Source organism: Oculina patagonica, chromosome 13, assembly GCF_052425735.1.
Source record: "Oculina patagonica isolate OP01 chromosome 13, crgOcupat, whole genome shotgun sequence".
Lineage (NCBI taxonomy): Eukaryota > Metazoa > Cnidaria > Anthozoa > Scleractinia > Oculinidae > Oculina > Oculina patagonica.
The window spans coordinates 10657903-10674851 of NC_135770.1; the positions used below are offsets into that span (position 1 = coordinate 10657903).

At 39.7% G+C, this 16949-nt stretch overlaps 1 protein-coding gene across 1 annotated transcript in view; it reads right to left on the reverse strand.

Annotated features, from left to right (window-relative positions):
* Positions 1-16949, reverse strand: part of LOC144636933 (mucin-like protein) — a gene marked incomplete at its 5' end in the record, with an annotated part of 58218 nt that overhangs the window by 24923 nt on the left and 16346 nt on the right. The window contains 15 exons of the mRNA XM_078496130.1: positions 335-471; positions 1170-1340; positions 1704-1874; positions 2505-2675; positions 3098-3271; positions 5536-5732; positions 6556-6644; positions 7139-7254; positions 7698-8075; positions 8734-9111; positions 10152-10322; positions 10727-10920; positions 11712-11797; positions 13237-13616; positions 14396-14902. Of these exons, the coding sequence (XP_078352256.1) occupies positions 335-471; positions 1170-1340; positions 1704-1874; positions 2505-2675; positions 3098-3271; positions 5536-5732; positions 6556-6644; positions 7139-7254; positions 7698-8075; positions 8734-9111; positions 10152-10322; positions 10727-10920; positions 11712-11797; positions 13237-13616; positions 14396-14902 (3320 nt within the window). The remainder of the gene's footprint in view (positions 1-334; positions 472-1169; positions 1341-1703; positions 1875-2504; positions 2676-3097; positions 3272-5535; positions 5733-6555; positions 6645-7138; positions 7255-7697; positions 8076-8733; positions 9112-10151; positions 10323-10726; positions 10921-11711; positions 11798-13236; positions 13617-14395; positions 14903-16949) is intronic.

Here is a 16949-nt window from a genome sequence, read left to right on the forward strand (position 1 = left end):
GTCGAAGAAATTATATTGAGGGTAATTATATAGGCCATTAATTTCGGAAATAAACCTTGGGCTTCTTCCAACATTTTTTCTAGCTGGGCAAAAAGATTTTTTTCTCAGAGATGGCGGGGCAGTTTAATAAATAAGGTATTTTGCTGAGGAATCGACCCCTTTTTAATAGGGCTTTCTGTCTGGCTGCCTGAAATAACTATAGAGTTAAAAAGGGCAGGCAGCCAATGTTACAATCATGTACATACACGTTTAGGTCGGTAAACACAGAAACAACACATAACATGTTTATTTAATCTAACAAAGAAGCTTAAAAAACTTTCAAGTTTATACTTACATAGACTCTCCTGTGGGGCCGTACGAAGAATGGCAATCCTTGACCACCAATATTAATCCTTAGGCAACGATATTGGTACACGTTGGATCTGCTCATTGTTGTATCTCCAACAAGTCTGCCATAGGCATACATCCGAGCTGGAAATAAACATTTAAGACCTTCTTAGCTTCGTTTGTTTGTTGTCCCATTTCAGACCAGGTGATGTTACCCTTGAGAGCAACTTCTTTCAACTTCAAACAAATTCGCGCGGAAATGAATGAATAAGTATCAGATGGAAAAAAGAACAACTCTCTAGTCTAGAAAGTATCACATGATCTAAAATGGACAATTTACATACGTAGCTAAAAATGTCTATCACATCACACGGCAAACACGTTAACCAGTGTTTTAGATCTTTTATTATGTTTTTAACAATGTTCAAATAAAGCAGTCGGGGGAATAAGTGCGAATTATTTCATCCAATCAAAAACTAGCACGAGCGCTCAAGAGTACTCCGAAAGCCGTCCGCGTGAATGAATACGTCATGTTGCTTTGCAACTTTCATCATGCAACTGGCACTTGTTCCCCCGACTGTAAGTAAGTCTATGTCTATAGTTGACAATAAAACTGAAATATGTACGTACGTACGTACGTACGTACGTAAAGATTTCTCATCGATTCCCGATAATATGTTTGGCTTTTTGCTGACATATATGACCATATATTTCTTCAGCCAGTTTCTTTTACTACTTTCAGTAATCTAATTTAAGCCTCGTTGTCTGCTGATTATTTTCTGCATTCGATAAACAAAAGTACAATCTACTGCGTGTATCCCAAGATTATTTGCTTAACTTACGGGTACATGGAATACCCTCGCACGGTTGGGTTTCATTTCTCGGGCCCGGGCAGTCACGGCCACCATTGGACGGTGGAGGATTGATGCAGGATCGGTAACGAGTTTGTGTGCCATTGCCGCATGTTACACTACACTGACCCCATGCAGTCCATTGAGTCCAGTTACCATCAACTGAAAAACCGAAATGACAAGAAGATATGTTAATGCATGGCGAGATTCACGGGCAAGATGAACCAAATCCTGCGCTGTAACTGGCTCTATAAAATGTACACCACGTAACATAACTCAATACTACACAACACTAAAACGTCACGTTTTATACGTCACGTCACGTCACGTCATGTTACGTTACGTCACGTAGAGTCACGTCATTACACTACACTACTCTAGACTACACTGCAATATTAGCCCCTTCCAGGCAGCGCAAAAACAGGAACAGGCTACTGCAATGAAAAAAAAAACAGCAAAAATGTTAACAACAGTATGGGGGAGAGAACTGTGGTTTGCGCTTTGCGCATGCCGCCTTTAACCTACCTGGACAACCTCCAGTGTAACATTCTTGTGTTTGGTTTCTCTCTCCCATGCAGTCCCGGCCACCGTGCGCCGGTGGAGGATTGGTGCAGTTCCTTAAACGAATCTGGGTCCCATTTCCACAAGTCTGACTACATGCACCCCAGGCTCCCCACTCAGTGAAGTTTCCATCGACTGAAATAGATCAGGAAAATAGGCTTAATATGAAGAATCATTTTGAGCTGAACTGTTAGGTTAAGACTATTGTCTGAAAATGCGGATTCTATATAAAAAATAAAATAAAATAATTTGTCGAGAGGAGGCTCCCGTCACATGACGTGTTTTTCAGGGAGGTCCACACATAAAACTAATCACAAAGAAACACAATTTAAAAAGGTAAAATAGTTTACTAGTATAATGTTCTGAAAATTTGTTATTAAAGACCTTGATGTCTACGTAGACGGAGAGAATGCTTGTGAGCCCCAAGTGTGTTTTAAATAATTAAACCATATCTGTGGGCAATGATATGTGACACTATATATAATCACTATAAACGTTCACTCATGACTTGCCCCTAACGAAGTTTTATACCCCAGTTGTTACTTTTTTGTACAGGTATGTGTTGAAGAGGTCACGGTCTAGTTGATCGAGGCCTGAGACGTCGTTTTTATTCTCCTTTTTTGGGGTGAGGGGGGGGGGGGGGTGGGGCTTTAAACTTCTCGATAAGCTGTGCACACTACTGCTAGAATAAAACTAGTTTCTAACATTCTGGCCAGCCAAGCGTATTCATGTTAAATCTGTTAACAACTCATCCAAAATGATAACCTGGGCATGCTTCAACAAAGCACTCTTGAGTCTCATTCCGAGGTCCTACGCAATCTTTTCCGCCGTGCTGTGGAGGGGGATTGGTACAGTTCCTAAAGCGTAACTGGGTTCCGTTCCCACAAGTCTGACTGCAAGGAGTCCAAAGTCCCCACTGGGTGAAATTACCATCAACTGGAGATTGACAAGAAAGGACGGAGAAGGTACAAAGTTAAGGTAAGAAATATGAGGAGATAGATGACAATTTAGTAGATACTGAGATTTAGACTTAAAAAATTAAAAAGTGTGATTTGGTGGAAGGGTGACAACATTGACAATAAGAAACATCGAGTAATATGCAAAGCGGCTTTACTCCTAATTGTGTTAATACTATAAATACCTTAGAAAGTTTAAAAGAACGAGACAATAACAAATGTACAGTGAACCACTGAGCCGTGTTATCCGTGATTTAGACTTTTCCTCGACCACATTTTTTTCTTTTCAATCAGGTGTTAATTACAAAATATTATTAATGTTGGCTTATCTTTGGTAAATAAAAGTCCTAAAAGTATTTTTCACTTCTATACTTCATAAAATTTAATAAACTGGCACTGTACCTGGGCAAGGCTGTACGTTACATTGCTGCGTTTCGTTGCGAGGTCCTTGGCAGTCTGAGCCATTGTTGATCGGTGGTGGATTGGTACAGTTCCGAAATCGCATTTGAATACCACCCGGTGCACAAGAGGCACTACAAGGTCCCCAGGGACCCCAGTTTGTGAAGTTTCCATCGGCTGTTAACGAAACGAGAAACAGTTAAGTCAATTGCAGTGGGAAGCTCAGGTGCGTAGTATTGTTGCAGTTTTAGTAAGCTTGTAATTCTACTAGTCTTCTACTATAGCAGTTGGCTAGCGACATTGTTCAAATTGTTTGTTCTACTGTTCTATAGCATTGCAACACGGCCCCATAAGCTCTGCAAGCTTTCATTTGTACCCTGTGTAAATCAAACATTTTCTTGTTGTTGGGTTATTGTTGTTTTCTCAATGGGTAGAGAGCAATTTACGTGAGACTTTGCGAGAGCTGCTACCTGATCCCAAGGTCCCTTACACTTTATATAATAACCTGAATTCTACGCGCATTTTGATTGGTTCTTACTTATGATCTATCAGAGTACAGACACATGGATGACGTCACGCGGTGGTGTGACTCGCGTGCGTGATCAGAGTTCATAGTCCAAATCAGAGTTGTCGGCAAAGTTTTTCAAACTTGCGGGGCCACAACAAAGCAAAAAAGTTCAGCTTAATTACAAATCTTCAGTGAGAAACAATGCGCCAAGCATCGTTCACCTTTCGAAGCATTTAACTGGGCGAAACAAGCTTGAAGAAGACAGTTAATTATTTGAGAAATTATCCGAAATCTGTATGAAAGTTTGACCGATGTTGTACAGTTGGACGACGCCACGGAAAACAAACGAATTGCGGTTGGACGCTTCGGTTAATGCTTACAGATTTGAACAACTTTTCAAATCGGAATAAAGGTTGGTTTTTTTATTGACTTTCAATTGACCATTTTTCTGTTTATTCAATCGGATTAACAATGCTTCGTGTTAACGAAAACCTAATAGTGAAATCAAAACAACTTAGCTCATCGGTACGGCAGCCTTGCTCACACAGAAGTGTGCTGAAGTCTTGTGTTATTATATAAAACAAATAGATTTCATTTTGCCGTGCGTCTGTTCAGTAATAGATCACAGAAGACGTCAAAATGTGGTATGAACATCAGTGACCCACTCGGCTAGCGCCTCGTGGGCCACTTCTCTGTTCATACCACATTTTGACGTCATCTGTGATCTATTCACTGAACAGACGCACGGCAAAATGAAATCTATTTGTTAATTTGACGTAAAGCGTGATTGAGGCTATTCATTTGACGTGAAACGTGATTTGGGCTTTTGGTTTTTCGTGATCCGTGATTCCCAATTTTAAGATCTTTTTACGTGCGCGTGAACGCAATTTTTAGCTTAAACGTGACCTGTGAACGAAAAGTTGAATTAGACGTGAATCGTCTTCTTTTTCATGACTTTATTTATGATTTATTAGGTAGTTCTTGTAAACGTACATCTTTGTTTTAGCTCTGTGGTTGGGATTGGGACTTTTGTCAGCTATTTTGTCGCGTGTGTGATCTTGACAAGCACAATATCTGGTCTTACACCTTCCGAGCGCAACAGTTTAAACAGGGATCGCCATGATTTTTGAGTGAACGTGAAAACATTTTAAGAATTATTCGTGACGCGTGAAAAGCCAAATATTTAAAAGTGATTCCATTTTGCAGAGAGGTATAGGGGACCCTGTGACCCCTGATGTGTTAAAATTAGAACATTCTGTCATTTTTTGTACTTAAACTCTGATTTTAAATCCGTTTCTAGGCTTTAACTAACCATCACTGAGTTCGATGGAGTGCTATTCGACTGAATGTCGAAAATAATCTGCAATTAATATAGCTTCGCTGCACTATGCTGTGTGATAAGTTTAAAAGTGGTGTTATCATCTCAATCAATCAAATACAAACCCAAATCATGCGACTTGGCCAGGTACTCTGGTCACGTGTATTTTCCCGCGTTTGGCCGTCTGGCTGTTATTTTAATCAGTGTTTTGTTGTACGAGCGTCTTAACTGGCCATTTTAGGAATGATATTTCGTTTACAACGTTAAACAATTTGTTATTCAATGTTTAATTAACTTTCAGCTGAGGATGACTATGTTGAAATGAATACAGTCGTAGACTTAATTTTAGTTTTATACTCATTGTTATTGTTATTTACATGTAATACTATTGTTATTCTCTATTATCTTTTTTATTACTATTATTCGTTCTTTAATGTAGATAAGTTATTTTCATTTTGCATTTTTTTGATTATTTTCTTCTCTCCCCCACGCGCCTCTAATAGCAAGGCTAATTGCGGGAGGTGAAAGGCATTTATATAATATGGTTGTGTAAAATTAAGTTTTTGTTGTCCGTTGTTGTTTGTTGAAATTCAAGCAAAGTCACGTTTCACGCACCTGTGAATTCTACACCAAACGTGTCGCTTATGTTTCGAGCGAAAGCTGCAAATATCTCTTGAAGTACGTCTATGTCTATCGTAACATGCTGATCTCTGCCAGCTTTCAGACGAACGTAGAATCTGAGCCGCAAAGGACTGTTTTGAATGGGATATCCTGGAAGTATATTGATAAGATCCGCATCAGATGGTATCGATCTGGTGACAGAAAAGAAAAACAAACTGTCAGTATTTCGTCTTCCGAGGGGAGCAATGCAAGGATGGCGCAGTGGTGAGAGCGCTCGCCTACCACCAATGTGGCCTGTGTTCGATCCCCGGATTCGGCGTCATATGTGGGTTGCGATTGAGGTTGGTTCTTCTCCTTGCTCCGAAAGTTTTTCGCCGGGCACTTCGTTTTTCCTCCCTCCACAAAAACCAACAACTTCAAATTCCAATTCGATCGGGAATACACGGCCCTCGACCCCATAAACTTATAGCTTTAATCCTCACCGTGTCTAAATAAAGGTAAATAAAGGTTGTTTATTACAAGCAGCCTCTTGTCATGTGCAGCTACTTCACAGCACTCCACTAAATAAATCAACTTTGTTTTACGAGGGTTGCACGTAACAGTCTTCTACTGACAAACCTGTGGCCCTCGGATTCCCGATCGAATTGGAATTTAGAAGTGTTGGTTTTTGTGCAGGGAGGAAAACCGGAGAACCCGGAGAAAAACCCTCGGAGCAAGGACGAGAACCAACAACAAACTCAACCCACATATGGTATCTGGCCGGAATCGAACCCGGACCACATTGGTGGGAGGCGAGCGCTCTCACCACTGCGCCATCCCTGCTCCACTTCACTCTACATTTACTTCCGCCGAGATTGTCGTAACGTCATTCACCAGTAACAGTCCTTTGCAGGACTACCCAGCGCACCCATACGATCACACTATATGAACTATTGATACTCCTAAACAACGAGGCAGACAACCCAAAAGTGCTAGCGAGAGAAAAAGAGTAAGAATCTAAGCAGATGAACTTACGTGTTAGCACATCGCCCAATTTCAGCATTGCAGAAGTCAGTGACAAAAGTGGCAAGTTGCAGTTTAAAGTCGTCTTCTATTGCGCACCACTGCAAGATCGACAAGGAAAAGAAAGTGATATAATTGAAAAAATGATCTCACGATCCACCCATACTATAAATAAAAAGGATAGGGAAAGTTTTTGAGATGACATGGCAATTTTCGACTAAAGACTGACCTACCGAAGCAAGTGGAGACAAGCAAGTATCTCGTAAGTACATAGGTTACAAAACTCTCTTAATTTATTTTAGGAAGCTGGCAATACATTACTTATTTTTTCTATACCAGAACAACATTGATGTGGAGGAAGGGCCGGCAGAATACTGTGTCTTAGCCGGCGCCCCAAGAGTTTTTGAGCGCGCATTTGGCACAGGTGTCCGCCTCTCGCATTTCGCGTTTTCAAATACGCGCCCAAAACTACACTGGCGCCTGCTACGCACGCCATTTTGAACTGGGAAAAAATCGAGCGCGCAGTAAAAACGTCTGTTTACTAGGCTAGTAACCGTAGTGGAAAATATATCTATATCGAAAAACGGTAACAAACCTGTGGAATAGTGAAATTTAGAATGATGATAGTAATAGCATTGTTTATTTCTTCTTGTGATGCATTTCTGCGGGGTCTTAGGCAACTCGGTGGTGTTGTCGGTGCTGGTGTTGTAACTGTTGAAGGAGATACAAATTGGCAAAATAAATCATTATGGATGGATGGATGAATTGACGGACGGACGGACGGATGAATGTACGCATGCATGACTACATGAAAAGATGGATGGACGGACGGGTGCATGCATGTATGCATACATGCATGCATGACTACATGAATGGATGGATCGATGCATGGATGCATGGATGGATTGATGCATGCATGCATGCACGGATGCACGGATGCACGGATGCATGGATGCATGGATGCAAGGGCTAACGGGATGGACGGGAAAATAATACAAGGATTGATAAATGAGTTTTGGGCTTTATTGGACTCATTATTGGACTGCCACTTCAATCACATGGGGCAGAAGCTATAAAATTTCATTAAAGATATAAACGTAAATAAACATTTCTTTTTTGCACGGTTGAAATCTTCGCAAATTTTTTTTACTTACACGGGGGAGTCGTGGGAATGCTGAATTGAGAATAAGTGGCCATGAATCCATCGTATTGCTTGGTTCTGGTACTATCGGAAACGAACAACACCGTCATGCTCTCTGTAATCGAAACAAATGTTATACTGTCCTGAGCACCGCATATTCTTTCACTTGTATTACGATCTGCAATGGCATTTTGAACTTCAAAGAAGTCACATGTGCAAGCTCCTGGCGGTCCGCACTGTTGAATGTTGAAGAAGCCAGTGACCAGCCGAATGCGTTTCCCCGGTTCTGCTGTGAGTGTCCATTGGCAAGCCTGGTTATCTGGATAAAGCCTCGGGTAAAAGGGAGTGCTGATAACGCCAGTTGTTTCATTCAGAGTTGTGTTCGGACATACTAGAACATTAAAGAAAATAATCACATTGCATTTTAGTGTGCGGACACTTAATAAATAATTTCTACAAAATTTGCCTTTCAATCTGTAACAAATAAACGCTTAAGCGGCAGATAAGATTTCTTGTTAGCTGTTTAGCTTAAACATTGTCCTTGATCCGTGGACTTTTCTCCGGTTTCTCCGGTTTCTTCACGTCACAAAACACAATCTATCTTGATTCCAATTCGAAAGGGAATCCGGAAGCCACAGGTTTATCAGTCGTAAGACTGTTATGTGTTTTACTTATCCTCGTAAAATAAAGTTACTTGATTAATTAATCACAATGAATTAAACTGGCGGAAATTTTAAAGCCGCTTTTAGTTTACTACTTTATTTCCAAAATGACGTAAAATGAGTTTTGCGATATTTCTGTTTTATCTCTTTGAGGAGATAAGAAAACATTTTTGCTCGTTTTTAGAAACTGAAAACAGTCTGAGCAGTGTTTAAGGACCTATTTACTGAATCAGTTAGCTGTTACTTGCTGAAAAAGCTGCCATTCCCTAGATATGTCAAACCCATCCAATCGGGCCCATTTAAATTAGATCTTCCTCTCTGGGGAAAACGATATACCGCTTTTCTCATCACCTTAGGTTCAGTGTGCACAAAACAAAAAACACTTACATTCTGCTCCATCAATTGCTTCGTAAGATGCATTAAACCCTGAGTATACATTGCTGAGAGATGCCAATCTCACTTGAATGGAATTCCCCTCAGAGTACACTGGACTAGGAAGGTTTTGACCACACAGCTGAAAGTCTTCACGTCCATTATCTGAAGCAACATTTGTGATAGAAACACGGGCTCCAGGTTGCTCTCCAATACACGCTGTATTTTGATTTGGTTCCAAAGTGAAGTTGAAGAAGCTTACTTTGATGATGAGCCCACTAGGAACTGTGATGTTCCAGGTACAATTACTGTTTGCTAAGAAATTGTTTGGAAAATTTGGGCTGGAAAATACTCCACTTGTTCCGGTGAGGAAAGCTCCAGGTGGGACACACGCTTGGAAGGAGAGAAAATACAAAGTAATCCTTGAGACCCGCTCGCCGACGCTTACAGTAACAACAACAAGTTTATATGTGATCTTCTTGACAGGTTCATTCGGTACACAACACTGAAACTACACTCGATCTAACCTATTCTAAAGATTTGCTTATAAAATACAACATAATTATATATAAATGTTCTAGGGTCAAAAATGTTCACATAGAATACCTGTTAGTTTTTGTCTTGATTTTCAGACAGTATTTCCTCAAAAGTCACATTTGAAGTTGATTCGGCTGACAATACGACCCAGCAAACGAGAACAAATGACGTGTTGTTTTAATCGATTCTTTTAAAAACAATGACATTATTTACTTTGTCGTTGATTTAAAGAGTATTATTGACAGTTTCTACAACGGGCGTTTTGGTAGCCTCTTGATCATGAATATCTAACTGTATCTGGACTTTTTGGTTTATTCTAGCTCTGTTTTGTCTTGAGTGGCTCGATGCATGGCTGTAGAGTGTGTGGATCAGTTGGTGAATGATCGCATGCAATGAGAAGGAGAAAGGCAGGGAGGGAGGGATGGATGGATGGATGGATAAATGGATGGATGGGTTAGTTAGATAGATAGAAAACTTTAATTAACGACGGTAGCTTTGTTCAAAAATTACAAAAAAATCCACTTTTGTTTTTCACAAAAGCCGTCAATTACTATATTGATAACATTAAAAAATAGTGACTAGATTACAATATAAGTTAATATACAATTATCTATATAAATAGCTATGAACAAAAAGGATCAAACGTGTTTACAAACTATTCTAAAAATCGTCAGAGATATTGAAAGATTCTAGTTTCTTTTTAAAAACTCTCATGGATTTTTCGTGTTTCAGATCGTCTGGTAATGCATTCCAGATCTTGAATCCAGTATGCATGGATGTATGGATAAAACATAGAAAATAAAAATACACAGGCAAAGGAAATAAACACCAATTGGATCAACCTTTATCCACCCTCTTTGAAAATGCCATACTTATGGAAAGGTGAACCTCATTACCTGGGCAAGGCTGTACGTTACATTGCTGTGTTTCGTTGCGAGGTCCTTGGCAGTCTGAGCCATTGTTGATCGGTGGTGGATTGGTACAGTTCCGGAATCGCATTTGAGTACCACCTGCACAAGGGGCACTGCAAGGTCCCCAGGGACCCCACTCTGTAAAGTTCCCATCAACTGTAAGAAGTTAAAAACATAAAAAGAGAAGAGGTATTTTGATAGTGTCTTTGAAATGTTAAAAATAGAAAGAATATGTCGTGTTCCTTTATTTTGCCTAAGTAAGCAACTTGATTCCAGTTTTATCTATTCTTTGATTCAACAATCCAGTTTAACGTTCTGGATAGCGAGTTTCTTAAGAATGCACTTTGGCGGCACGTTATTCATCTGTTATTTGGTATTAAGGTCCTGCATATTTGAATACAACTAAAAGGGTACTACCAGTGGCCTCTTAATGTATCTTTACATCAATCAGCTCCCTGTGTTTCTTTTTTAAGCAAAACAAAAAGAAGTTGAACATCGCATTGAGAAATATATAATCAGGCATATTCAACTCCAACATCGAGATAAAATTAACTGATTACCTGTAAATTCTATACCAAACGTGTCGCTAATGTTTCGCAGAAACGATTCCAAAGCCGTATTCAACTCTTCTTTGGGCAACGTAACAGACGCATTCATTGCAGTCCGTAGGCGAATAAGGAACCTGAGCTCCAGTGGGCTGTTTACTCTGGGAAAACCTGGAAGTATCACGACCTCCACATCAGATGAGGTTGGTCTTGAAGCCAGAAAAAAGTACGCAATTAGTTTGTATTCTTGGTTTTCACGTGACCTTATCAAAATTCTAAAATCCAGAATCGCAAGGCCCCTGAGTTTTTATCCTTCACTGACTATTAGACGTCCTTAATAAATATCTTTGTGAAGGTTTTTAGCTCGATAGCATTCGCCGTCTTTAAGATAGAGCATTTTGAATTTCGGAGTTTCACGCCACACGAGATCAAAGATGGCCGCCAGATGGCTGTCACGTGACAGTGACAGTGAAAGCACCTACTCAATGTATTAACATTTATATCTATATTTTAGACAAATACATGTACATACTAAACCAGTATAATAACTAAAGAGCTGCAAGTTTATATTCTTAAATTCTAAAACGCGGTTAGTTTATAGCAAAGTTTTTCTGCATGCTTCTTTCAAGATGGCAATCCTGGCCAAACGTCCTTGGAACACTTAACGGAACGCCAACTTGTGGCAAATTCTTTTCAAGTGCGTAGTCGTTATTCCATTTTTTAAAAACCCTTCCTTGTCCCCTCGGAGTAATTTTGAACTACTGAGCCTGACATGGATGGATCGACGTCAAAAATACTGTGTTGCGGGTGGGGAGGGGGGAGAAGAGGAGGTGAAGGCAAAGGCCATTTGTAGGCAAAAGGGCGATTAAGCGTCCAAAGGGTTATGACCCGGATTTTCGTTCTTAGCTGTCTTTATTATAATGGTTCTTCTTGTTTTTAAACGTTATGTAGTTAAGTACGTGGTCTCTTTAAAAAAAGTTATTGCTGCTGTAAAACTTACTCGGTAGGACATGATCCTGTCGTGTTGCAGAAGTTTGCAACACTTACAGCAAGTACTTCTGTAAAATTTCCCTCCCTATCGCACCACTGCAAGAAAAAGGCAGAATGTTCTCTTTCTTCACATTAAATTAAATCGATTGCATCGCTAAATGACATGACGAATTTGACCATATTTGGTGCTAAAACAAATATAAGACATTACCCATTGCACTTGTCTGGTCAAAAAGACGATAAATGACAAATACGTTATCGTAAATATTACAAACACTCTTCGAATACAGTAAAAACCCGCGTATAAGAACAAGTGGATTAAGAACACCCAGGCCTGATTTTAGGAAATAAAGTACCATTTATATAAGAACACATTCAGCCTGAAAAATGAAAGTTGTTCTTATATGGAAAAATATCAAAGATCAACAGTACTTTTCATTGCACACATAATAGTTCCACCCCAATAACAGTACAGTATTGCCTTGATTTATCAATTTTATTAAAATTAAAATACAATTGTGTGTATATATATTGATTTCATCTATTGGTAGCCTAGTTTGTTTCTTATTTTAAGAAACTTTTTTAAGAACACTTAAGAACACTTACAGGCTGATTTTGCAGATTATAACCCTTTATATAAGAACCAAATCAGCCTGAACCGTCAAAATAGGTGTTCTTATACGCGGATTTTTACTGTAGGATGGCGTTTTAGATATGGCTAAATGTTACACAAAACATAAAAATGTGTTCAACATAACAGGGTATTTGCGACTTGCGTTTTGAAAAACAAAATGAAACTATATAATTTGTAGCATTTAAATTGTTAATGATTAAGTCAATATTCCGGATAAAAGAAACCGCGTTGTTTCTATTCCTCTATATCTTCCCGGGGACAGAACTCCCAAATCAAAGAGACGGGATACTCTTCATAAATTTGGAAACACACCTCTCATGTACCGGCGAATTTACTGCTGGGGGTAACCCTGCGATGGACTAACATCCCATCGAGAGGGAAGTAGCAATACTCCTAGTCGCTTAATACTACCGAAACCGGGATAAGCTCCGGCCTGTATGGGCCACTAGGCTCGAAGCAGACTTTACCTACCTCTCATATAAGGTTTATCAGAGTACCAAAGATGTACCAGGGGGCGCGATTCAAGTTTATTTTTACCTGTTAGACATGCCAGCTTAGAATATTTTTAAATGAGATATGTGATATTCCATTAACTCAATTTGAAATGAAGTCCTAGCTGGTTTTCATGCCTCAGCTCTATCCATGTCGAATTGGAGTTTGGAAATGTTGATTTTTTTCCGGCTAGAGGAAAACCGTAGTAGCCTGAGAAAAAACCTCCGAGCAAGGTAAGAACCAACAACAAGCTCTCCCTACATGTGGCACTTTAACCATACAAAAAATACCTAGAAATTTCCAAACCAAATAGGCAAGCAATATCCTTATATTACACTTATTTTCTTCATAATCATTTTCTCATATACTTACAATACAAATAAAAACCTGAGTTTTAAACATTACAAACCTCTGGAATAGACAAATTCGGAATAACCAATGAAACGGAATTTGCAACCTCCTCTTGAGTGACAGGTTGTCGATTTGCCAAACAAAATGGCGGCGTTGTTGGTGGAGCTGTTGTGGTATCTGGCGGTCCTGTTGTAGTATCTGGAGGACCTGTGGTAGTATCTGGCGAACCTGTTGTGGTACCTGTTGTAGTATTTGGTGGAGCTGTTGTAGTATCTGGTGGACCTGTTGTGGTACCTGTTGTAGTATCTGGTGGACCTGTTGTAGTATTTGGTGGAGCTGTTGTAGTATCTGGTGGACCTGTTGTAGTATTTGGTGGACCTGTTGTAGTATCTGGCGGTCCTGTGGTAGTATCTGGTGGACCGGTTGTCGTAGGGGGGGCTAGATAAAAGATTAAATGCTTGTTTAAAATGACGATGACAATTTGAAAAGCGCAATTTGGATCTGCAAATATACTGGCAGCTGTTGCTTAATCTTACTTTGTGCATTTATCCACTTTACGAGGTTTGCTTTCACTGTGACAACATATACTACAAACACACATGCCATGTTACATCTAAGATGCAAACAAGTTATCATTCGATATACAGTTACATCTACAAATAAACTAAAAAAACATTTCACAACAATAAATCTACTGAAAAGTGAGGTCGCTCAAGAGGGATTCAAGAGGTTGCCTTATGAAACAATTCTCAGCCAATACGAACACAAACCAGGGCCGTAGCTTGAAAGAGGCAAGACGAGGCACTTGCCTCGTCTAGATTTTTACCCAAAATTAAAAACAAAATTTGTTTTGTTGGAAAAATAATCCCAAGTTGAACAAGATTGTTTTCTCTCAAGAAATACCTCATGAAAAATGTCTCTGAAAGAGTTCAGACCTTCAAAATTTTCTGGAGGGCATACCCAAAGAACCCCATAGCAAATTCTTGCCTCGTCTCAGTGTAAAGGTCTGGTTACGGCCCTGACACAGACATTACAAAACAACTCGCAAAAAGGAAAAATTGCATTTCAACCTGAAGAAAAATTTTAATTGGTTGTATACAAGTAGAGTACGTATTCTAAAACATTACGTACTTTCTCACAAAAACATACACATACACACAACTCTCATCAATTATAAATAAACGATCCCATAAATAACACTGATTTTGTTTACGAACTTGTTGGTGGCAGAAGTCGTGGCACATTCCTGTCGAAAGTTCCATCCACATTTCCTCTTGGCTTGTAACGGGCCACTACATAGTGATGTCCGCCTCCAGAAGCCACACCCACCCCAAGCTCAGTAGAACTTCTCCAAACAATCTGTGTAAAATGAAGCCATGGTAGACTTGAATTGATTGCCGTTCCTGTATCGAAATTGTAGTTTGAAATTTCATTGTACCATTCTGTTACTACTTGACTGCAGTTCACGCATGAAGTTTCAGATGCATTGCTACATATTGGTTGTGCTGGTGAGGTGAATACACGCCCGAGATTTTCTCCAAGATTTTGGCTGTTTAAGACGGCGACTTCGTGTAGCAATGATTGGTTCTGAAGAAGAAATTGAGCCCAGGTTCTTGCCCCGTTTGCAATGTCTCTATTCCAGGTCATGGGTGTAAATGCCGAGTGCAGTGATCGAAAGTTATTGTGTGAGTCCAGACAATCTTGCTCAAAGAACGACAGGCCTGCTGGTCAGAGAATTAAACATGCACAATATTAAAAGGACAATTTTTACTTAATTGGTATATGTTCTTTAATTTTTAAATTGTCAAAGTTTATTTACCGAGGAAGAGGTTAACGCCCTAAATTTCGAAAGCATCTTATGGTGCATAGTACCAAGCACACACAATTGTAAGGGCATTTCTTATTACTTCAGACTACCCAAGTTTGGCCATACTCCATGCACCAAAAATATCGTTTTATTTGAAATTTCCTCACTGAGAATTTGTGCAACTATAAGATAAACGTGATGTAATTTGTCCAAAGAATATGCTTTTCTTGTTTAATTTTATCGGTACAAAATAAAAATTTCAATTTTCCCTCTGAGGTGATATAAATATTTCAGACCATTTGTATAGGTCTTGGTGTTATACAAGACACCAAATATGTCATGCGCGTAATATTTGTATATTATAATATTTTTGACAGGCAATGGTTATCAGTAACTTATCTCTCCTCAGAGTCTCATTTTACGAGGACAGCTAAAGAGAACTAGAACACCATGTTTAAAGAGACATTAATTTTTTTATTGAAGTAGCAGCCAATTCTTAAACTTAAGGATAGATACTACTTTAAGACTGTCAGTGGAAAAATAAATCATATAATGAGGAAAGGCAGAGAGGAACATTGTGTCACAGCTTTGGAGTGGAGGCCAGAAGGGAGAAGAAGACCGGGTCGACCGAAAACAACATGGAGGAGGATGGTTGAAGATGAAAGGCAAACAGCTGGGTGGCAGTCATGGGCGAATGTCAGAGCCCTTGCAGCAAATCGTAGTGGGTGGAAAGAGAATGTCAATCAAAGCCTTATGTGCCTTATGGCATGGAGAGATATAGGATAGGACGGGATAGGAATAGCAGACGTGATATGAGTTGTTCCAAGTTTAAAAATTAGACATATCTACACCACTTTTCATTACTTGTTGACTGTCCAGCTTAAGTTTTTTGTGATAATTCCCAATGAAATCCTGTAAGACGGGTAAACTTGTTAAATTTTGCCCAGTGTTTCAAGGCTGTTCGCGGAAACGTCCTCTGAGTGTGCTACCAGTGTTCTCGATGTTGAGAGCAGGGTAGGACATTTTCAAATGGAGACTTTTATCGAGCATTTGGTGCCTTGCGGGATAGTATGGAAGGACAACGCAGGACTCTTTGGAGCATCAAGTTGGTCTCTATCAGGCTCAGGTTCCGTTTCACGAGTTGTGAATGAGGTAATGTAACCCTTGTTTACGGGTTATCAGAGAAACTACTGAAATTACCCATTAGGTTTGTCGTCGTTCATGGCACCAAAGGTAGCCTGGGAAGATGCGTTTTTTATAACCACCGAACCGTTTGCCTTTGATCGTCAGTCTCAAGTTCTTTAAAGAGAAATTTCAACATGACCAACAGATAATGTCTCTGGCCTTCGCCATCTGTATCGTCTGTAAGAAGAGTTGGCAAACAAAGACAAACAAAAACAAATACATTGTGCTAGATAGAGCAAGTGAATCTGAATTAGGGAACATTGCAGAGGCGTAATAGGTGAAAGTACGGGAGATTTTGCCTTGCAGTTGAAAGGGCTGATGATGAGAAGGAAAGCTGTGCACTATTACCCTTGTAGTAAATGTCATGGAGTGGCAGGTCAGAGACAAACAGTCTGTTAACAGGGTCAATAGTCGGAGAAAGATTCAAGACAAATTACGGAGAGCGAGAAGAGGGTGAGGGCTACCTGGTTACGGGCGGGAATATACTGAGACTGTCTTTCCTCATTCCCTTCGCTCGCGGCTATTTCGTTTCCCCCTTTTCCTCAAAGAAGAGACTGTTTACAGACTACAATATGATGTGACCCTACCAACAGTGACAACGTGCCTCTCATGAAGTTTAGGTACAAATCCTTTGTATTAGAACATCATTTGTTCTTCGACGTATCCAACGAAAAGGAAATTCTGCCCATATAGTGACTCCTCATATTCGTCTGTAAACCCAGGCAATCATGACAAGTCCGTGACACGTTGGATGATGAAGACATGAACGGTTGTCAGGA